This window comes from Neovison vison, chromosome 13, assembly GCF_020171115.1.
Source record: "Neovison vison isolate M4711 chromosome 13, ASM_NN_V1, whole genome shotgun sequence".
NCBI classification, from domain to species: domain Eukaryota; kingdom Metazoa; phylum Chordata; class Mammalia; order Carnivora; family Mustelidae; genus Neogale; species Neogale vison.
This window is the reverse complement of record NC_058103.1, coordinates 104516706-104540105: the sequence shown is the minus strand read 5'-3', so window position 1 is coordinate 104540105 and position 23400 is coordinate 104516706. Positions and strand designations below refer to the sequence as shown.

The 23400-nt window shown below is 49.9% G+C and overlaps 1 protein-coding gene across 4 annotated transcripts in view; it reads right to left on the bottom strand.

Moving 5' to 3' along the window:
* The window catches only part of TLN2 (talin 2), a 428022-nt gene that overhangs the window by 41256 nt on the left and 363366 nt on the right, over nucleotides 1–23400 (bottom strand). For all 4 annotated transcript variants that reach the window (XM_044230578.1, XM_044230582.1, XM_044230581.1 and 1 more), the window contains 7 exons: nucleotides 22976–23077; nucleotides 20257–20376; nucleotides 12493–12639; nucleotides 5822–5988; nucleotides 4711–4894; nucleotides 1200–1325; nucleotides 881–997 (listed from right to left, as the gene is read on the bottom strand). In XM_044230578.1, coding sequence (XP_044086513.1) covers nucleotides 881–997; nucleotides 1200–1325; nucleotides 4711–4894; nucleotides 5822–5988; nucleotides 12493–12639; nucleotides 20257–20376; nucleotides 22976–23077 — 963 coding nt within the window. The remainder of the gene's footprint in view (nucleotides 1–880; nucleotides 998–1199; nucleotides 1326–4710; nucleotides 4895–5821; nucleotides 5989–12492; nucleotides 12640–20256; nucleotides 20377–22975; nucleotides 23078–23400) is intronic.

Below are 23400 nucleotides of genomic sequence, written 5' to 3'. Positions count from 1 at the left end.
CCAGGGATTAGGATGAGTCAATTCATAATCATCACGGGATCAAAAAAACAGGGGTAGTGTCCAGATTGCAGGAACACCGGGACACCCTCAGTCAAGGCAAGAAAGAATGCATGGTCAGTGTCCCTGGGACCACACAGATTGCCAACAGAAGGGTGCTGAATTTTAAAGGGAAGTGTCTCAGGTAAAGGCATCCAGGTTTCTCTACTAGGGAAGCTCAAACCCCAGAACCTGTACGTGTGCAGCAGCATGAGCTGTTGCTAACAAGAGTGGGAATGAGGAGGCCCTGTGTGTGGCTCTGTGTTGTACATACACCATTTAAGCTCAAGGTGAGAGCAGACAGCCATCCTGAGTTTTTCCTTGGCCAGGAATCTTCTGTAAGGCTTTTGTTTCATGCTCCAATTTTAGTGGAATTAAACCTGAATAGTCCTACGTTATACATTTTAATTAATTTCTTTTTTTAAATTATTTTTTTAAGATTTTATTTGTTTATTTGACAGAGACAGATCACAAATAGGCAGAGAGGGAGGCAGAGAGAGAGGAGGAAGCAGGCTCCCCGCAGAGCAAAGAGCCCGATGCGGGGCTTGATCCTAGGACCCTGAGATCATGACCTGAGCTGAAGACAGAGGCTTTAAACCACTGAGCCTCCCAGGTGCCCCATTTTAATTAGTTTCTTAATTACAAATCGAATGTAGCCAAACTCTGATGTGGTCAGCTATGCAAGGGGCCTCAAGGATGCAAAGCTAGCAGCAGGTAGGTGAGTGGGCCTCCTAGCTCAGGCACTCCACATAAAACCTCTTTCTGTTACAGATCTCAGAGAGGTCTGTTTTGGGGTCCGCTCTAGCACAGGGGTGCCCAAGGGAGGTGATGGCTGGCTCCTTACCGTGAGCTCCTGTTTCATGTACTCGATGGTGGCCTCAAGCGCCCGTGTGCCCCGGGTGGCTTCGTCCTCCACCGCCTTGACAGTCTTGAGGAGGGAGGTGACATTGGTCACCATCACCTGTATAGGAAGGAGAGGCCGAGAGAAAATGAGGAGCACACTGAGGTCCATGCCCCAGTCCTTTTTGTTCTGGATCTGATGCCATGAGGAAAACCACTGCGAAGCGAGGAAGCAGCTCAGAGGTATACGCTCCCATTATTCTTGCTTCTCTCGCTATGCACTCCTCCTCCACGTCTGCCCCAGACTTGGGGCCCCACTCTACCTTGGCAGCCCCCTTGAGCTGGTACATGGAGGGGTCATCAGCAGGCTTGCTGGCAGCTCCCTTGGTGGCACCGATCAGATCTGAAAGGGCCTTGGCCACGTCTTTGATGGCATTGATTAAGACCACCTGAAAGAAAGCAGAGAGCCCAGGTGAGTGGCCCCAGCTGTCACCTGCTGGTCTCACCAACAGCACACAGCCTGAGGGTCAGGTAGGGGGATTTGGGGGGCAGAGCTCTGTCTCGGCAGCTCTCCAGCCTGCAGCATGGCAAAACCTCCAGAAGCCAGCCCTGGAATCTCCCCAGTGGAGGCTGAGGCTGAGCCAGAACACAGACCCCATGGACACTCAGGGGTATGTTCCAGTGCCTCTTGGCTGGCAGCTCTGATGACGAGTCACCTAGGAAAGGAGGCAGGCAGCAAAGCAGTAACCTGGGAGCCAGCACCATTCCCAGGGACCCTGAGCTGGCAACCAAAACCACACAGAACCAAATGCTAGCCTCGCAGTCTGGCCTGAGAGGCCTCTTGCAGCAGCCTGCCGGCTTTTCCAGCTCCCGATCATAGGATTCTGTGACCTACTTAACATGCGACAGGCAGATGGGTCTGTCTTTCTTCCCCAAGGCAAATCCCACTCATGCCTACTTCAGGGCCTCTGCTCTTGCTCCTCTCGCTCTGCCTGGAAGCCGACTTTTCCCATCATTCGGGGCTCAGCTCAGCCATCAGGCCATCAAAGACCTTTCCCGACCACCCCCAACCTGAAACTCCATCAGTGTGCCCTGTCTCCTTTTCAGCACTGATTGGTATGTCTTCTCCCCCGAAACGGAGGTAAACTCTGAGAGGGCCAGCCTAGGCTTCTGTCTGTTGTGTTTTGCACTCAGAACAGGGTCTGGCACGTCACAGATGCACAGGAAATATTCATGGAATGACTGGCTGGACAGGTGCCCGCCCTAATGACACTGGGAAGAATACAGTACCTACACTCCGGTCACTGAGCAGGGACCACAGGCCAACCTCACAGAGTGCTAGACCCGGGGTCTGAAGCCCCGGCTATACTCTGGAATGACATGACATGACCTGCCTTACATTTAAGTCGCCTTCTGTCACAGCAACAATTTCTCTTTGCTGGGGGCAGTGTTCCAGGTGCTGAGCCATGCACTTTCCAAGCAGGGACTGAGATGCTCCTGTCCACACTCCCAGGGCCTGCGATTCACACTCTAGTCAGTGTGATCCCAAGGGTCATGGTCCTAACGTTCACACTCGCTTACGCTCTAGGGCTCAGGCTCCTCACACGCCAATAGCATCAGGAGCACCAGCCCTATCTCACCGCATAGCTGTGAGGGCGACTGCATAACGTAGCTGAAAACGCATCACAAACTTTCATGTCCCCAACAGCTGAGAGCACAGTGACACTGTGCCTCTGCCCCTCACACTGCCTCCTGCTTGATCCTGTGCCTTCTCACCCCAGGGCTCACGGAACCTCTGGCAACCTCTGGAACCATAGGGGTGGTCAGAGCTTGGTGGGTCTCATGAGGAAGGACTGACAGGTAAGGACCTCACACTGCTTGATTCCGGCCATCACAGCAGTGGGTAGAGAGCAAGGGAGAGCAAGCAAAGGTTGCCACCAACACCCAGAGCACACGGTCTCATCCCCGGTCATTAGGAACTGACTGGAGAGTAGGCACATTTTGGTGAGGGGATATTTTCCACTAGAGGCCTCATTAGAAGTTGGGGTCCAAGAAAAGTTTAGGGGTGCCTACGTGGCTTAGTGGGTTAAGCCTCTGCCTTCAGCTCAGGTCATGATCCCAGGGTCCTGGCACTGAGCCCTGCATTGGGTTCTCTGCTTAGCAGACAGACTGCTTCCCCCTCTCTCTGCCTGTCTCTCTGCCTACTTCTGAGCTCTGTCTGTCAAATAAATAAATAAAATCTTTGGGGAAAAAAAAAAAAGAAGAAGAAGTTGGGGATCCAGGACCTCTAGGCCATTTGGGCGTCGAGACTCTAAACAATTTGATACACGTCTCCATGCTCCAAGATTTAAGGTCTCCCCGGCCTTTTCACTTCTCCTCAAGTGGGGCCAGGCTCAGAGAGTGTGGATTCCAGCCCCACTGGGCGTTTTGAAGTGCTGCCTTTCTCTGTGGGGGTAAGAACACCATCACAGGCAAGGATTTGCGTGAGTGCTTCGAATTCCAGAGGGCAGCCAAACCCAGCCGGGATGTTATCAGAGAGAAACCTGGCAGGAGGAGTAAAAAGGCCACATGTGGAACGTTTGCTCATAGAATTCTGCTTCACTGGAGGATGTCAGACAGGGGAGGGTCATGGCCACATGCGAGCAAAGCTGGTGGCCTTGTATGAACCGCCACAGGAGCTGCCGCCAGTCCGGGCCCCGCATGGTAGGTGGCTTCCTACCCACTTTCGTGCTCATGGGCCAAACATGGGAGTTAAGGGAGGGTGTGCCGTCTGATGGTGTTGGGACACACAGAGCAGACAGAGCAGACGGGTAGTAGGTTCTGCCCTTGGGAATGGGGACAGTCTGTTGTTGGGGGCCTGGCTGGCTCTACATTCAGTAACAGCAGAGGACGTATTTGTGGACTGTCCACTGTGCTGTGCTGTGCTGGGTGCTTAGCTGTCAAAGATCAGTAAACTGTGGGTGCTGTGCCTGAGCTGCGGGTACAGGCTGAGGAGGAAGGAGCCGGCAGGTTATGGGAGCATAGAGCCCTACCTTAGCCCCAGCTCCTCTCTCCCCTCCCCTTCAGGGCCAGATTTCTCAAGTGCTATCTAGACACACTGGCTTCCTTTCTTTACCCTCATCTGGCTACTTCCTACAAATAGTCGTTGCTGGGGAGACCAACGGCCCCACGGCACTAGTGGCCAGCTCCCAGACCTTCATTTTCTCAACTCAGCTGTGTCTCTCTGGTGCATTGAAACACTCACCCCTCTTAACATCAGGAGCCGTGGCTTTCCTCCTACCAGCTGCTGCTGCTTCTCCATTTCCCTGGGCATCTCTTTCTCCTTACTATGGTCTTAAGTGGCGGCTTCCTCAGCTCTGCCGTGAACCCCCCTTCTTCTCTTGCCCCATGCTCTTCCTCTCCTGTGGGTGCAGTCACTGTCTGTATGGCCACAGACCCTAAATCCACACCCCCATACCCATGCGGGCTTACGTCCCTTCTCTAGTTCTACCTGCAGTCTCTACGCACTGAACTCACCTCCCCGCCCAAGCCTGTTCTCCCTCCATGGAGACACCATCCCCGCCCACCCCCTCCCCCGCCCCATCTCCATCTGGAGTCCTCCTGGCCCCCACCCTCCCCCTTACAACCAAATGCTCACTGTGCTCAGTCATTCACTACCCACATGGCCACCACCACCATCTCTGGCGCCCTCCTATCAGACCCCAAACTGCGGACGTGCCCACCCACCCACTGTTACTTCTGCTGTTCCTATTTTGCCTTTGGTCTCTTCTGAGGCCTGCTGCACAGTGTTTACAGATACGTGAGAGGGACCCATGGCCCTAGGTCCTCCAGTACCTGTGTCTCGGGGTCATCAGAGCCCAGGCTGGCGGCCCCCAGCTTGACCACCTCAGCAAGCTGGGTGATGGTGGCCGCTGACGACTGGGCTGCCTGGGCCAGCTTCTCTGGCGTCGATGCGGCCCCGGACACCAGCAGCTTCGTGTCTTCCACCAAGGCCTTGGCTGTCTTCAGAATGTTCTCCCTGAGAAAGCGGGGAGGGGGACAGAAGGCAGAGTTGGCTATTGGTAGTTAGGAAGCAAAGAAACCCTTCCTAAAGGATTGTTTTTGTTAAAGAGCTTTAATGAACAAAAAGGATGGATTACCCCTTCCTTATTGGGGCGCTCACTGTCTGCGTAGGAAAATGGGAAGAAGCGAGTCAGCCCCGTATCTAGAGACGATTAATAGTAAACTTCAGTGAAAGTCTCAGGCCTACCAGTTTGGCCCTCTTCCCCCAACCCTGTAGCTCAGTGAGAGGTCAGCTGCTTTCCTGGGGTTCCCCCTAAATTCTTCACAGCTACAGGGAGCTGCAAGGACCTATGGGTCATCAGAACCCAAAAGGCTGCTTCCTGGGAGGAGTGACGTCATTGGTGACCTCCTTCCTAGCCCAGCTCTGGGAGTGAAGAGAGAGGAAGAAAGTACCCAGCATGTGGCAAGGCTACGAGGTGGGGGGGCGGGGGGGCGGGGCCTCCCGCGTGGCAGATGGAAACCCCACACCAGCCTCCAGGAGCAGGGCCTGAGCATTCAGCATTGGACAGACAGCAGGCTCTGAGCCCCACTCTCCATTTATGTCACAGCTCAATGGGCCAGTCCTGGCCACTCCCACTCCGTTTGGGAGCAAATCAGAGGCCCATCTCTCAAGTTTGGAAAGTAGAAGATCAAAAAGCTGTCCCCTGCCAGAGCAGGCCTGATTCAGGCTGCCAAAGGCAGAAAGCTGGAACATGACTATGTGTTTACAGCTGGCAAAGGGGGCTTGTTTTGATTATGTGGTTCCCTTTCTTCTGTTGAGCATCTTACTGAAATCAAAATGGTTAACCACATTTCCAGCTCCTGGGTGGAGTCTCCAAGCCCATCGGGTCATCCTGAACCCCTCCCCACCCACGAACTCCCAGGATGATCTCCACCCCCATACCTGTGGTCTGCAAAGGTCTCGTTGTTCTCCGCATTCAGGGTCCCCGCAGTCGCAAACATGATGGTGGTGTCCAGGTCCGCTATAATCCCGGACACAGCAGTGGCAGCTGTGATACATGCCTGGGTCCCCTTGTTCCCAGCCTGCAGAGCTGACAGCACCAAGGACACCTGTAGGCAGAGAGGGGATGTCAGAGAAAATGGGGAAATGCAGAAAATGTAACCCAAAGATTTTCAGACTCAAATATCACTGAAAAAAAAAAAAAAGCCACTCAAAAAACAGAAAAGGATGGAATTCTTCCAAAGTCATTTATAAAGCCGAAATTACCCCGATACCAAAACCAGACAAGGGTGCCCCAAGAAGGGAAAATTACAAGCCAACGTGCCTGATGAACATAGTACAAAAATCCTCAACAAAATATTAGGGCGGTGAATTCAACAATTCATTAGAAGGATCATACAACATCATCAAGTGGGATTTACTCCGGGGATGCAAGGATGACTCAACACCAACAGATCAGCCAATGTGATACACCAATAAAAAATAAAAATCTTATGGTCATCTCAATAGATGTAGAAAAAGCATTTGACAAAATTCAACACCCACTGATAGCAAAAAACTTTCAACAAAGTGGGTACAAGGAGAACATATCAACATAATAAAGGCCATATAGGATAAACCCACAGCTAACACCATACTCAATGGTGAAAAGCTTGAAGCTTTTCCTTTAAAATCAAGAATAAGACAAAGATCCCCACCCTTGCCACTTTTATTCAACAGAGTATTGGAAGCTCTAGCCAGAGCAATTGGACAGTTAAAAGAATCAAAAGGCATCCAAATTGGAAAGGAAGAAGTAAAACCATCACTATTTGCAGCTGACATACTATGTATAGAAAACCCTAAAGACTCCATCAAAAACTGTCAGGAAATACTCAATGAATTCAGTAGAGTTGAGGGTTACAATATCAATACACAAAAATCTGTTGTGTTTCTATAAGCTAATACTGAACTATCAGAAAGAGAAGGTAAGAAAACACTACCATTTACACAACTGCATCGAAAAAAATAAATTACCTACAAATACATTTAACCAAGGGGATGAGAGACTTATATATGGAAACCCCCAAGATGTTAAAGAAAGAAACTGAAGAAGGCACAAATAAATGGAAAGATACTCCATGCTCACAGACTGGTAGGATCGGTATTGTTAAAATGTCCACACTACCAAAAGCTATCTACAATCCTTATTGAAATTCCAAGTGGCATTTTTTCACAGAAATACAACAAACCACCTTAAAATTTCTATAGAACCACAAAAGACTCTAATTAACCAAAACAATTTTTTTTTAAAAGATTTTATTTACTTGACAGAGATCACAAGTAAGCAGAGAGGCAGGCAGAGGGGCGGGGGGAAGCAGGCTCCCTGCTGAGCAGAAAGTCCAATGCGGGTCTCAATCCCAGGACCCTGGGATCATGACCTGAGCTGAAGGCAGAGGCTTTAACCCACTGAGCCACCCAGGTGCCCCTAACCAAAGCAACCTTGAGAAAGAACACAGTTGGAGGGAGGTCTTATGCTCTCTGATTTAAAACTGTATTACAAAGCTGTAGGAATTTAAACAGTACGGTACTGGCATAAAAACAGACACATGGATCAATGGAACAGAAAGCCCAGAAATAAACCCAAGCATATATAGTCAATTCATTTATGACAAAGGAGCTACAGACACACAATGGAGAAAGACAATCTCTTGGACAAGAGGTGTTGGGAGAGTTGGACAGCTACATGCAAAAAAATTGAAACTGGATCACTGCCTTATAGCATACACAGAAATTAGCTTAAAATGGATTGAAGACTTGAACGTTAAGACCTGACACCATAAGACTCCCAGAAGAAAACAAGCAGTAACCTCCTTGCAATAGGTCTTTGCAATGATTTTTAGAATCTGACACCAAACAAAAGCCAACAAAAGCAAGAATGAACAAGTGAAACTAAACATTTCTGCACAACAAAGGAAACCATCAGCAAAATGAAAATAGCAACTTACTGATTAAAGAAAATATTTGCAAATCCTTTAACTGATAAGGGCCTAACATGGGAAATATAGAAAGCAGACGTTCCACTCTAGCGAAGTAACAACCCAATTAAAAATGGGTGGGAGATCTGAAAAGAGATTTTTCCAAAGAAGACAAACAGATGGACAACAGGTACACGAAAAGATGCTCAGTATCATAAAATATTAAGAAAATGCAAATCCAAACCACAGTGAGATACCATCTCACAGCTGCTGGCATGGCTCTCATCAAGAAGACAAGCGATAACAAGTGTTGGCAAAGTCACAGTGGAAAGGGAATCTGGTGCCCAGTGGGTGGGAATGTACATTGGTGCAGCCACTGTGGAAAATAATATGGGGGTTCTTCAAAAAACTACCAGGAGAACTACCATAGCATTCAACAATTGCAGTTCTGGATATTAATCTGATGCGAATGAATTTTAACTAAAAAAATGTACCTCTATGTTCACTGCTGCATTATTTACTACTGCTAATCCATGGAAGCAACCGAAATGTCCACAGATGGATGAATGGATAAAGAAAATATGGTATATGTCATCCAGTAGGATATTATTCAGCCACAGGAAGAATGAAATTTTGCCATCTGTGACAACATGGACAGACCTCAAGAACATTACGCTAAGTGGAGTCAGCCAGAGAAAGAAATGCCATATGATCTCCCTTATATGTAAAACCTGAAATAAAACCAAAAAACCCAAGCTCACGGATACAGAGAACAGAATGGTAGTTGCTAGCAGTAGGGGTTGGGAGTTAGAAGAAATGGCTGGACTTTTTTTGTTTGTTTGAATGCATCGAATAAAAATTAAAAACAGAACAAAACAAAACCCAACCATCCAACCTTTTAGCAAAAGGGATCAGTTTTCTGGAAGGAGGGATGGTGTGGATTTAACAAAGGAATTTAGAAGGCACAAACTTCCAGTTACAGAATATAAGTACGTACAGTGGGCAACATGGTGACTACAGTTGACTTTCGTGTATGTCATACAGCAGTGTTAAGAGTGCGTCTTAAGAGTTCTCGTCACGGGGAGCAAATGTATACATTTTGTATTGACATGAGATGGTGGACGTTCCCAAATTTACTGTGGTAATCACTGTATATGTAATACACGAAAGACAAACCATCATGCTGTCTGTATCCCCTAGACTTGTACAGTACCATGTATCAATTATACCTCAAAACCAGGGGAAAAAGTAAAGAACAAACAAGAACAGGGCGCCTGGGTGGCTCAGTGGGTTAAGCCACTGCCTTCGGCTCAGGTCATGATCCCAGAGTCCTGGGATTGAGTCCCACATCAGGCTTCTCCTGCTTTGAGGGGAGCCTGGTTCTTCCTCTCCCTCTGCCTCTCCCCCTGCTTGTGCTCTCTCTCTGTGCCAAATAAATGAATAAAATCTTTTAAAATAAATACATACACACACAAGAACAGTGGATTTTCTCTCTGGGGCTCAATGTAGCCGATGGGTTAACACATGTTTTGGTGTCAACATTTCAGGCTGAGTACCAGCATTGTCATTTGTTGGCTAAACAATTTTGGGCAACTGTTCGACCTTTCTTAGTGTCCTCATCTGTAGAATGGGGACATTATTTCTTGCCTATCATGGTTGTTGGGAGAAACGAGGTGGGGGTGTATATCTATTCTCCAGCAGGGCACCTAGTAAGTGATAAGTAGAGAGTAGAAAATTTTAACAGGATTGTTTCTGGGACCAGAGAGAACATCAGGCTCCTGTGAAAGGTGTGGCCATTTCTGTCCCCTCTGATCAGGTTTTCTGAAGAACAGCCGCCTGCTACCACTCCTCACTCCTGCCCTTGGTTGCCTCTGGATTGGAAAAGCTTCAGGGTGGACCCCATCATGGCTAGAGCCCAGAGCGCACCTGTGTATGTCCCCTCTGCACCCCAGCGCTCCCTTGCACTGCCACCTGCCAGTAAATAACAATTCGAGCGATTTGAGAGTCCAGGAAGTTGGCTCTGTTCACTCTGGTGACTTCCATGCCAGAAACCCTTTGCTGCCACCTGCCACCCATCTCCCCCTCCAGAACACCCCCACTGTTCCTAGAGACACCTTCCCACAACACAAAGCTAACTTCACCACACCCTTGGGTACAATTCTCTCCTGCTGTCAAGGAAAGATGAGCTTCTTGCACAACGAGTTCAACTTCTCAGGCCTCCCACCACATTCTGGCCACATCAGCCAGCTCCTCACTTCCCCAAACATGCCCCACCCCTCCAGCAGTGGGTCTGCCCCTGCCTACAATGCCGTCTCCCTGTTCTCCAGCTACCAGCCTGCTCACCCTGCAAAAGCCAGCTCCAAGTCCCCACTGTCCTCATCCAGAGACATCGCTTGTATCCTGAGGATTCCCAGGCATGCTGTCCCTCCCCCAGGACAGCCCATTTAGCACAGGTTAAAACAGCATGCATCAGGCTAGTGACCGGAGACCCTGAGTCTGGGGACGGTCTGGAGCTGTCCTACGAATCTCTGTGCACACACCCACCATCCTCAACTATGGCTGAGCCAAAGAAGAGTCTGAAAATATTCTGTGAAGGCACTGTTTAAAAAACAACAACAACAAAACACACTGACCGGGACAGAGGACTTACACCATCAGTGAGAGCACAAAGTTTGTATGCTCTCTTCCTTCCGTGCTGCTCAGATCTTAGCAGAGGTGCTGGACACAGCCTAGCAGACAGGGCAGGGGGCCCACTTCCTGAGCACCCGCCGTGTCCCAAGACTAGCCCTCAAGGATTAGTTTCTCTTTCTCATTTGCCTGATCCTCCTACCCAGAGTTCAATGCCACCATGTCCCACCAGGAAAAGTTAGAATGGCACAGAGCTGGCCTGGGAATGAAGTATCCAGTCTCTGGAAAGAACTCCTGGAGGACAGGTGACAAAGGCCAAGACAGGGAGTTCTCCCAGACTTGGGATGTTCTCTGTCAGACTCAAAGACAGAGTCCAGAAACAGGGTCCCACCAGCTAAAAAAGGGGCCCGAGTCAGCAGTTTATGGCTATGAGTTCCCAGGGGGTGAGGACACAAAGGTGAGCAAGACAAGAGGCCCAAGGCAGGTGGGGAGTTACAGACACAGCCAAGCCACGTAAGAAAGACATACCACGTAAAGACAGTAGGGCCGGAACACAGAGCAAGAAAGCACTGAAAAGGCTAGTTCAGTCTGAACAGCCGGTTTCCTGCCTTTGAGTCTCCTCTAGGTGTCCTAAGTCAGGGACCCTCTGCTGGGAGAAGCAGGAAGACAGAGAATGGCTCAGCAAGATCACGGTGCTGGTTCCCACCGGCCAACATCATGCAGCCGGGACTCACGCCTCCCCTCCTTCAGGGGCCAGCTCCAAAGTCTTCCATGGGGGAATTTGGCCAGAGTAACTTCAACAAGGAAGGGCTTTGAAAGGAAGGACAACGCCTTCCTCCAGCTGAGAGATTGATTTCTTCCTCCTGTGGCATCCCAGGCAGCCTGGGCAGGCGTGTGGGCCGAGGGAGACGGCCAGACTCCGCTCAGCCTCGGCGAGGGGCCAGGTACACAGCGGCCTCTGCAGCGGCAGCTGCCAGGAGCGGGGTCCCCTGCCGGCCCCTCCAGTCCAGTTGCCAGCTTCTAGGCAGGGCACAGCTCTATGACCTGGGGATCCGAGTGAAGGGAGGGACAAGCCAGCAAAGCACCGATACTCCAGCCTGCATTTTGAGTGGCCTGGAGGACAGCTGTCCTGAAGGAGGACTCAGAGAAACAAGCCAAGCAGGAGACAAGTATCCTGTTGGGGGGTCTGTTAGGGAGCTCCGGGAATGCAGGGATGCTGAGAATGGGCTTTGTTCAGCGGGGACCCCAGTGGGCGAAGAGAGTCAGAAGAGAATTTACAGAGAGCGGCAGCCAGGATGTCGGACGTGGTGAACCGTGGGTCTGGCCCTGTGCCAAGCACCTTGACACACACCACCGCATTTCATCTTCACAACCCTACAGGCCCGGCTTGTATCTGCAGATGAGGGCATTGGGCCTGGGAAGGGGACAGTCACTGCGCTGAGACCCTAGCGCCCCATGCACTATGGTGTGTATGGGATTCTCTCTGCCAACAGCCGCTGTTAGAGATCGAATGCCTCCACCGGGCTCCTGTTCTCGCAACTACGGTGCAGGGCCACTGTGGGCAGGGTGCTCAATGCTTCCCCACACTTCACAGTCTCTTCTGGGATGAAAGAGGGTGCTTGAAGTGAGCCTCAGGCACTTCCCAGTGCCCTGCACCTGGAAGCCTCCCTGAGAAGGAAGCTCAGGGGACACGTGTCAAAAGCAGATGCAGGGTGGGGATCCTGGTGTTCCGGTGACTTTGACACGGTCTGTCCCTTCTGTCTGCAGGAAAAGTGCATCAACAAGGTGCACTGCGGGGGTCCTGACTTTCGAACGAACGGTCCCTCTCATGTTCTCAATTTCTTAGGGCTATGAACCACCCCAGCCCCCTGATGGGCTCCATCCCCGGGGAAATCCCTGCATGAGAGAGACCACCAGACCTGACCAGATCATCTTTGGCTTAGCCTCCTGCTTATGTTCCTGGTCACAGTGGGCCACCGAGGGCCAGGGTGGGTTATAGTGACCACGTTGGGCCCGAGGACTGTTCCTTACCTTCTCTGTGACTGCGCGGGCACACTCGATGAGCTCCCTCTTGGTGTAGCTGTCTGTGGGGCACACCTGGAGGGCCCCCGCCTTCTGCACCAGGAAGATGCAGCCGTGGCCCAGGTCCTGCACGCGAGTGCGAATCTGGAAGCCGATCTGTGGAGGCAAGCCCAGTGTGGGGAAGGAGAGGCATGAAGGATTCTGCCATCGAGGGCTCCCCTACGTGGAAAATTTCTTCTACGTCCTATGGGAGCCTGGCTAGGAAAATTCCACTGCTGTTAGGAGTCTGTGCTTGGTGGAGTATGGAATTTGGTTGATTTTACTTCCCTTTTTAGAGCCTGTAAAATGCCCACAGTCCCCAGGAAGCAAGCCTATGTCCCTCATCCTAGCCTAATGCCCTTCTGATACTTGTTACCTTTCTTGGCGTGTTGTTTACTTGTATCCCCAGCCACCTGACAGAAATGTTAGAAGAACATTAGGGGTAATTATTATTCTTTTATGCATTTATTGAGCTCCTACTGTGTGTCAGGGCCTCTCCTGAGCAGCGATTGCATTTACTTTCATTTATTCTGCACGGCAGCCCTAGAGAACCATTAGAAGTTCAAAATACATAGCATTGGTAAGAAGCATAAAGCATTCAGGTTCTTGCAAAGTTGGTACATTTACAAGCAGAGCACCCACTTCCCTCAACTGTGTCCCATGGTAAGAGCCAACATGCTGGGCCCAGGCTTCCTTTCTCTACGGCCAGGTTGTGGTTTCCTTAAAAAGGTACATTTTTAGAGCTAAAGGCTCAGCAGGCACACATTCTTTCAATGACCCCTGAGTTCTGTTATTATAGAAGGTACTTTGCCTAAAAGAACCCAAATGAGCTCCACAATAGCTAGGCAGTCTCTTTCAGGAGTAATAAATTCCACCTCCTGAAGTTTGCATTCCTCTGGCTGTCTCATGTCAATTTTCATTTTAGTCTGATCAATACAGCTGCCATAAATAACCTGCCCTCCAGCCCAGGTAAGCAACTAAAAGCAAAACACCTTAAGCTTTAGTTAGTAAGTGTTATTTCCAGGACTCCACAACAGCAAGAAGTGGTGGCTTCTCTTTCCAGCATCTACCAAGAAGAGCTAACAAGACCTCAGGTATCTTGAGTAAAAGCTCGGAGATCTGGACCACCAGGGTGCTATCTTCCAGCATTGTCCTACTGAGTTCAAGGTGGTGGTGGTGGTGGGGGTTGGGGTAGCAAAGGGGGTTGCAAATGTTAACCCTATTATGGAAACACATCATGCTTTTAGGGGAAAAAAGGTAATCCTCTTACCCCCTTAAGGCCCAAAGGATATTTAAAATCCATTTAATAGGGGCACCTGGGTGGCTGAGTGGGTTAAGCATCTGCCTTTAGCTCAGGTCATGATCCCAGGTCCTGGGATGGAGTCCCAGCCTGCTTCTCCCTCTCCCTCTGCTTGCTGCTCCCCCTTCTTGTGCTCTCGGCCTCTCTCTCTGTCAAATAAATAAAATCTTTTAAAAAAATCCATTTAGTAGAAAAGTCTCCTGATCCAGAAGGGGGAGCTTTGGCTCTTTTGGGGTCTGCCAAAGCTTCACCATCAGGGAGGGCTGTCTGCGGACCGTCTCCAGGTGGGAGACAACATGAGGAAAACATACAAGCTGGCAGCTCTGCAAACAGGTCCACCACTGAACAGGGGAGAGGTACTCCTGTTCAGTCCCCCTGAGGAAACCCCCAAAATGCAGCTGTTCGCTGGACACATCTGCTGGTTTAAACACAAGGCCTGGCTGAGGCAGGGGGCTGCCCCACGAAAGCTGAAAATTCCTCCTGGCTCTTGAGCCTTTTCCGATTCATGTACTAAACCTTCACAATACAAGGTCAAAGCTAATCCGTACACAAGAGCTCTGTGACCACAGGTCTCCAAGTGACAGGCACTGCTGGGGGAGCCAGGCAGGGGGCAAATGGTGGAAGAAACAGAATTTCAAAATAAAGCTAACCTTACTAGTTCAACCTCTTGTTGACAGACAGAGAGACTGCGCAAGCTCAGAGAGGTGATGTGAGTGGCCCAAGATCACACAGCCAGTGTCTGGCAAAGCCAGATGAGAATCCAGGTCGCTCTACCAGGCAGGTCACTCTTTACTAAAGTCGTTGTTTTCCTCACTTAGCATGGGTACCATCCCTGCACAGCTCCCCACCCCCAATCTTTCCTAGAAACTCAACATGTAAAATTGACATAATGTGTTTTTAGTATACCCTTCCTTTTTGAGTTAAAATTTATGTCCTTGACTCAATAAAAATCAACAATGTGACTAGTGAATCAAAGTTTAAAAGTCGGATTCTGGGGACGCCTGGGTGGCTCAGTGGGTTAAGCCTCTGCCTTTGGCTCAGGTCATGATCTCAGGGTCCTGGGATTGAGTCCCGCATCGGGCTCTCTGCTCAGTGGGGAGCCTGCTTCCTCCTCTCTCTCTGCCTGCCTCTCTGCCTGCTTGTAATCTCTTGTCTGTCAAATAAATAAAATCTTTAAAAAATAAAAATAAAAAATTAATTAAACAGTCGGATTCTGAAGCCTGATACAGCCTCAGCCACCACCTCATTTCTGTATTTTGCTTGGGCTGCGGTGTTGAGAAAAATCCTGTGCGCACAGGTTTTCCCAGAGCCCCCAAACCTCAGTAGGGAAAAGCTACATCAGCCTGAGGTCTGCACGAAACCACCCAGTGGGCCACGGTACGGCGCCGGCGGCCCCCAAAGGGTTACCTCATGGTCCAGCCCAGAGTTTATTCAAAAACACACACAGGGGACGCCTGGGTGGCTCAGTGGGTTAAAGCCGCTGCCTTCAGCTCAGGTCATGATCCCAAGGTCCTGGGATCGAGCCCCGAATCGGGTTCTCTGCTCAGCAGGGAGCCTGCTTCCCTTCCTCTCTCTCTGCCTGCCTCTCTGCCTACTCGTGATCTCGGTCTGTCAAATAAAAACAAAACAAAAAACAAAAACAAAAAAACACATTTTTTCGTAAGAGTTTTAAAAATCGTTCAGTTAGGTTTAAAAAGTGAACCTTGAGTCAAAGGTACAGAACTTGCACAGCGCCTCCCTGGGTCGGGAGCTGGAAGAGTAAGGTGGGAAGCCCCAGTGAGAAAGAACATTCTCTGGCCCACTTCTGTTCCCTGCTCAGAGCCACACCTGAGCATCCTATCCACCCAGTGGTGGGCACTCGGGTGAGCACAGGCCTCTTAAGTCACTTCCAAGTGGCCCTGGAGGTGGGAGGGTGAAGGGACCTTCTCTTCCACTGTCTCAGGCCTGGAACCTATGGGCAGACATGACACATCATCAACGACTCTCTCAGGTTCCCGCAGTGCTCTTGCGAGAGGCCTTGCCATGGAAAACACCTCAGTGTCCTGATGCTCAGCCCCTCCCTTGGAGGGGACACCAGGCATGTAGCACAGGATTCTGCAAGTGCACTGCAGAGCTGGGACTGTGGTCTTTTGGAGGGAGAGTCCAGGTAGGAAGCACGGCCAAAGACTAGCACCAGAAAGCAGAAGGATAAGCCTAAGATAAGGCAACAGTTGTACAAAGCCATTGGCCAACCCAGGGCTTAGTCCTGGCGAGGGGTCTGTGCCAGGGCACATGATTACCTTCTGGGTGCCTGAAGGCCTCCTTGAGGTTTGGCCGCGCAATCCTCCTGTATGCTTGGCTGCGCAGTCCTATTCGGACAGCACGCAGGAGGCTGAGTCTCGTGAGGGACAGGCTGAAACAGGCTTCACTTATTTTCACAGACTAAGAGGGCTGAATGCAACAGGAAGGGGAGGGATCTCAGGACACCAGCCCCACGCCTGCCCTCAGCCCTTCACCCAGGAGGGCAGCAGCACAGGCAGCAGAAAGGTCCAGGGGCTCCACTTCTGGCCCAGCCTTCCTGGCCTCCAACACCCTGGCCGAGCTGGGCTAACCTCCTGGGCCTTTGTTCCCTCACCTGTGAAACGGGACGGAACCTGCCCTACTACCCAGGGCTGATGGACCAAATGAAAGGTGTGTGTGAACACATCTCAAAGTAGAAAATACCACACGAATGCTGTGACAGGAGGTAGCTTGGTAAGGCAGAAGCAGCAAAGGCTATGACGCCCTGGGTTTGAATCCTGACCTTGCCATGTTTACTTCTTACTTGAAACTTTACTTATTCCAAACTCAAGTGGTTTCCATACTGACTCTGGTAGCTGCGTGCTCTTGGACCATTTAACTAAGCTCCCCGAGCCTCAGTTTGCTAACCCGCGAAATGGGGGAAGAATGAAGGATTGTATAGTTCAGAAGGTACACGGGACAGCCCCCAGCATGGATCTGATCCGTGGTGTGGACTTGATAAACATCTCTCTGATTATTCTTTTCCATAGGTATGTGGGACAGCTAGCACAGGCACTTAACGGGGATGAAAGAAGCAACATACTCTACTGCAATCTCCCAGAACATTCTGTACTGCTTCAAGAACATCTGAGAGGGGGAATGCATTTTTAAGATTATATTTAAAAAGATAAGGGTTTAAAAAAATGCTAACTTCTCAAAGTAACACTAAATTTCTCAGCAAATCTGACCAGCCCCCAGGGCAATCTGAGTTACCACCAACCAGTGTGTATTATAAAGGAATGTGGCTCAGACATTCAACTTGGGGTTTTAAACTGGCAACTGCAGTAAAGCGGGACTCGAACGTCAAGAAAAACCCTCAATTCCCTTCTTGCCCAAATGGGCATCTTCTCCTGGTTTTACATCCTGGGGGAAATTGCAAGTCTGGCCTTTGTGAAGTTTTGGATCAAATTTCAGGTGGAGGGGGTCTCAGAAATACTGATCATCTTCTTTACTGCCTAAAACTAAACAAAATGTACACATTTGTCTCAGGCTTTCAAAACAATCACATCTGGGGGCGCCTGGGTGGCTCAGTGGGTTAAGCCGCTGCCTTCGGCTCAGGTTATGATCCCAGGGTCCTGGGATCAAGTCCTGCATCGGGCTCTCCGCTGAGAGCCTGCTTTCCTCTCTCTCTGCCTACTTGTGATCTCTGTGTCTCTGTCAAATAAATAAAGAAATAAAATCTAAAAAAAACAAAAAAAACAATCACATCTGAAACCAGGTCAAATATCATTGGCCTGGGAGAGTTTGTGAACACTGCAAGGCAACTGCAGAAGTTAGCTGGCAACTTTAGAGTTTCTCCTTAAAAAGCAAAAAAAAAAAAAAAAGAAAAAAAAAAAAAAGGAAGGGCAAGAATCACGAGCATAGAACAGAAACAGGGCATCACTTTCCACCTACAAAAAGTGTGTCTCGGAGCGGAGAGGTTTAAAGAATTCTAGCATAGATTACCCATCTCATGTTTGGGAAAAGGCTGCAGATCTTGCCATAGGCTCTCGACAAACGTTCCTGCCAGCTGTGAAGACACATAGTATTACACGTGCTCACAGCAGAGTTCCCTCGGAGACAAAGCTGTAGTCACTAGATCTTTCCCCCCAGCACTGGTGGCTCACAGGATCTCCCTTTTCAAGAGAACAGGGATCTTTGGGAAGTTGCCTGAGGGTTTTGACTTTCCTCAGGAAAGTCATTTTCACAGTGGTGTTAGTGGGAGTTTGAGTTTTCCCTGGAAAAAGCAGCAGATAAAGCTCCTGCTTGGTGTTCAAAGGGGAGGAGTAGGGCTTCTCCTGTAATTGTCACATTTTGGAAAAGACCAAAATGCTGGCTCGGCACCAGAGCCGGCAGGACCGTGAGGGAGCAACTTCTTTCCTTGTCCTGGATAGAAATACTTTCACATGCTGTGAGGTGGGGCCCCCTTGGGAGAGAAAACTAATTCCACAGTCTTGGAATAAAAAAACAACATTGCCTTAGGGATCCCCCCGACCTACTCAGTTTTCCCCTAAATATCTGTCTGGCAAATGCACACAAAGAATTTTCCTTAGCAAGCCACTGGTAATTGTATATTCTCTCTGCCCCTTTTGGCTCCAGGTCACACTGCTCTTGGGTCTGGAATGTAAAATATAACTCAAGACGCATGGGTGTAAAGGGAGAACCTTAATGAAAACGTCAGCTCTATAAATGTGGGGCCAGGGACTAAAGTAATTTCATGTGGGGCTTTCAGCGATACCTTTCCTTTTGTGGCTGCTCTGACGTTATTTTGTATTTTGCTTCATGGTCTGGGTTGCAGGAAGAAAATCTGCCTGTTTCACACGTGGGCTGGGGAGCTCTGAAGAACTTAGACGTGGAAAGGTCTGCACAGATCATGGGCTCTTCACGCAGTAACTCAGGCCATGGGTCAACATCGGAACCGACCAGACAGATCTAGATTCCATTCTTAAAAGATTTCTGGAAACAGAGATCCAAAACCTCCCCACAGCCTCTTTGTTTTTTGAGTCCTGCAAAGCCTAACACTTTTTCCTTTTGTCCAGATTGTTCCTTCCTGTGATGTAAGTTCCCTTAGGCTTGTTTAGGAAATCCAATCTTCCACAGAATCCTGATTGGGGCCAGGGGAGTGGGGGTGGTTTCTGGTCACTTTTCTTTCTGGGTAGTGACTTCATAGACTTGTTACAAACAGAATTATTCATGCTGCAGCCTAAACACTCAACCATACTAAAATCTCAAAGTGCAGGCACTGTTAGAAACGTCCTTCATCCCATGCTAGATATGTATGTATGAATGTGCATACATACGAGACTCCTGTTCACATGCGTTGTTATGACATGTTAGCAAGGGATTTCACTTTGGGTCATTTCTGCATCATCTCCGGGAGTCTTTGTGAAGACATGCTTAGAATGGACTCCAGGCAAACCAGCACTAAGTGGCCTGGGGACATGGACTGTCACTGCAGGAAGGGAAGATCAGTCACAGCTGCCCGCCCTGAGAGCCCGCTTCACTTAGGAATATCATCAACGGGGTTTGTGTTTAATACAATGTCACAGAATGTAGTTACCTTCATCTTCCCAGCATCCCTGCAATGTACGCCACTATTCTTTACCGCAGACTGAGCTCTGTGTCTCTGAGGAGCCATGTGATAGCTGGGCATGGCACACCTCCTCTCTGCTATTGCTGGCAGGGGTGCGGTCGGGCGTGCGCCGCTCCAGCCGGCCTGTTTGCTTCCCAGGGGACCCCGTAGTTACTTGGGCATATCAGACAGGAAAGGGGGCTCTTAGAAAGTGCCCTTTGGGACCAAACTTTGGTCAGACTAAGGCTCCTATGGGTGTAGGCATTCTAAGGCAAAGTCTATGTTCAGCCACTAGGGAAAGGGAAGTTTAGGGCTTAGGAAAGGCAGGTAGGTAATGAAGAGGGGCTCATATGAGATACGGGGGACGGTTCATAGAAAGTCACCAACAACAGCCGGGCAAGACTTTGTGTCACAAAAATAGGCTAGCCAGCCCTTTCTCAGACCGGGACGGTTAACTCCCACACTCGGCTCTTCCAATACTGCCGTGAGCCTTTGGGAAACAGGAAAATCACTGAGGAGGATCTCCTAACCAAGAGGAAGATGGTAGCTTGTGTTCTGCTTTGGGAGTCAGGTGACAGGCCAGGAGACAGGGGACCTGTCTCCCAACAGAGCTGTCTGAAAGCCCACTCCCCAGGTGGACCCAGCTCTCCGCCTGCTGGCCTCTGAGCACAGCCTGGGCTAGTGGGTCTGAAGCTGGGGGATGGGCGGGAGAGTGGTGGGAACTAAGCCTAGTTTTGGCTACCAGGCTGGAATCTTCTAGAGTCGAGCTGAGCTAGCCAGAATCCCCGGGGAGTGGGTACCCATGTGCATGTGCTTCTTAAAACAGGGGCTTATGGTGGCAGACCTCCTCTGGCTCCGCTGTGGCTGCTGCCATCTGGCCCTGGAGAGCCAGGTGCCCATAGTCACTGGTCATTTGTGAAGCCAGTCCTCCCAACTCCTCCGGGTTAGTAACCGACTTAGTCATCTGGAAAAAGAAAACAAGCAAGACACACACACACACACACACACGGAAAAAAGCATGAGAACCATGTGTTAATTCCACTGGAAGCCAAAGGGTTTCATTCACTTTTAAGCTCTGGACTTGCATTTGGGGCTGGAGAGGGGAATTCAAGCAAAGCCCATGCTGCGACGTGCACAACAGACTGGGGGTCCCTCTCAGGCCAGCAGGTCCTGGTGGGGCCAGCGGGAGACATGCTAGGCTCAGGCTGGGCAGGCCCTCACGGTCCACACTGGGAGGTGAGCACGGCAGCCCCCACCGGCCTGGCCCTGCGGGTCACCATGAGACTTCCCTTGGGGAATTCAGGGGATATGAGCCCCAGGGAGTGCCCATCCCTGGTCACATTCTGCAGCAGAGACCTGACCTGGTCTCTGGGAACCCAGAAACAGGTCCCATCCTGGCAAGAGGATGTGAGGATAGCAGGGTAGTCAGGGAAACCATGATTGAGAAGTGACAGATGAGTATCTGGGAGGAAGATATTTCAAGAGAATACAGCTTTATAAGCAATTTGTGCCAAAGGAGGACAAGGGTTCAGCCACAGATTTGGTTAAGTGTCCACTGCAGCCTCAACATTAGGATATTCGGTATTTTCCACCTGCTTCATAGAAAAACCTACCTAAAAATTTATCCTACCTAACACACTCGTTTCAAGACCTTCTTTTTCCTCTGACAAAATGCCTCTTAGTGCTCCGAACAGCAGTTTTAACTGCCGCCCAGAAAGGTGTCCTCGTCTTTCCTAAGAGGCTTCCCTCCTGCTGCACCTCTTCTCTCTCGAGGTGGCCACAGAAGGGCTTAAGAGGGCACCTGGGTGGCTCAGTTGTTAAGCATCTGCCTTTGGCTCAGGTCATGATCCCAGGGTCCTGGGATCGAGCCCCTCGTAGGACTCCCTGCTCCGCGGGAAGCCTGCTTCTCCGTCTCCCACTCCCCTGGCTTGTGTTCCTGCTCTTGTTATCTCTCTCTCTTTGTCAAATAGACAAACAAAATCTTTTAAAAAATTTTAAAAAAATGAAGAGCTTAAAAATAAGTGTTTTGAATGGCCCATTGCTGCCCACTAACCGTGCTAAGGGGAAGGGTTAGCCATCTAAGGCATGTTTGCCAGGAAATGTCACTGGCTGGCAGGTGTAGGTGTGGGTTCCTTGGGAACCCCAAGGGAGGGAGGCTGTACCTTCAGCTGCTTCGTTTGAGTCCTGCCACGCAGACCACAGCAATTCCGGAGCAACCCGACATGGTAAAGCAGGGCCCTTGCCCACTCAGGGTCCAGGCTGGCTAACCTAGCAGCGGCCACACAGCCCTCAGCTGGGCTCCTGAAGGGCATGGACATCTGGGCCTGAGATGGGCCTGCTGAGAACCTAGCCCAGGAGACGTTCCAGAAACACGAGGAGGCCACTCCAAAGATTTTCGCCTCCGGCTGCGCTGTGCTCCCTCCTCAGAGGACCCGGCACCGCGGGGCTGTCTCATCTGACCCGTGCCCCGCCCCGGAGCCCCCCCTCCACCCCCCAGCAGCGCCAGCAGCGCCAGCTCTTTCGGTCCTGGAGATGGGTACTGCTCCTATTCCCCTTCCTGGCCCACGTCCTGTTAAGCAACAGTGAACCTGGCACAATCACAGGGTTTCTAAGAAGGAGGAGCAGTGGCCAGGGAAGCCTTTGTGGTCCAAGCTCAACCTCTAGTGGACACACGACTACATGACAAAATCATCCCGAGGGGCCGGCCTGGTCGGGGAGGCGTGGCGCCATGGCTCGGTCTGGTCCCTCCAGCCAGGAGGCTGCTTCGTCTCTCTACTCAGCCTCACGCGGAAGCAGCAGAGAGACACGGTCCCAAATTTTATTCTGTGACATCTGAGTCTTCAAAGGGTGAAGAGGAACTTTCTTACTACGCACTCCTGTTTATTCTTCGAGGACACCACTGGTTGTCTTTTGTACAACTTTTTAACCTATCAAGATAGCATTCTCCGTTCTTTATGCTATTTTTATCTAAAGAGGCATATAATACAATTCCGATGGCAATACATTTTTGCAAAAATAAAAAAAAAGAAAAAGAAAATTACCTCCAAAGGTCACATACCTTCTGTTGTCAGGGAAATTGTCTTTATATAACCATGTTGTTTCACTTTGCCTGAAAGACTGGCATATCTTTCTGTCCAAGGACTATACCTTGATTCCATTAGACAACCTCTATTCCATCCTACACGTCTTCTCTCGTATGTAACTTTATATATACACACCTTAAGACCTTTGCGAGGTGAATAGGATTTTTTTCCCTTCCCCTTATCTCTAACTTCCTTCTCATTTTCTCTTCCTCCTTTACTCCCTTGTCCTCATGCCCAAGTCTCAATTATCTGTAATTCCCTCTTGCAGCTTTTCCAGGAAATGAGAACTCCAGCAGATGGGGGTGTCTAGACCACAGGCAGCTAGAGAGACCACAGATAAAGGACAGAGCTAGGGCCCAGAAGGAACTAGAAACAAGGGGTAGTCTCTGTCCAACAGAGACCCTGATTTGAAGACTCAGTGGTGGTAGTGGTGGACACCAGGGCAACCGACAGTGGATGGGGCAGCTCTTTTCCTCTTACCATTTCCTGAGCTGTCACCGCAATGGCTTTGGAATATTTAACCACAGTCGTCTGATAGTCGACGAATGTTCCCTTTGGTTCTGGAGGAGTGCCTTCATCCAGCTACAGAGGAGAGAAAAAAACCCACATGTCAGGAGAGGAAAGTTGAAGTATGGGCTATATTTATTGGGAATTTTGAAAAATGGAGATGCCCACAGAACTTCTTTGGCTAAGAGTCAACAGTATCCCCCAGCTTTGGTGATAAGGACTTTAACAGAGGTACAAAGACAGCCCTTGGGGTACACAGGCAAGGGGGGCCCTAAGCCTTGTCTGAGAGGAGATTGAGAGCATTCCCAAGGAACATTTCTGCCAAATCTTACCAGGGGAAGAGTCTGCTACATATAAAAGGTAGGGAAGGGGTCCTAAGAAGTAGATTAGAGTTCAAG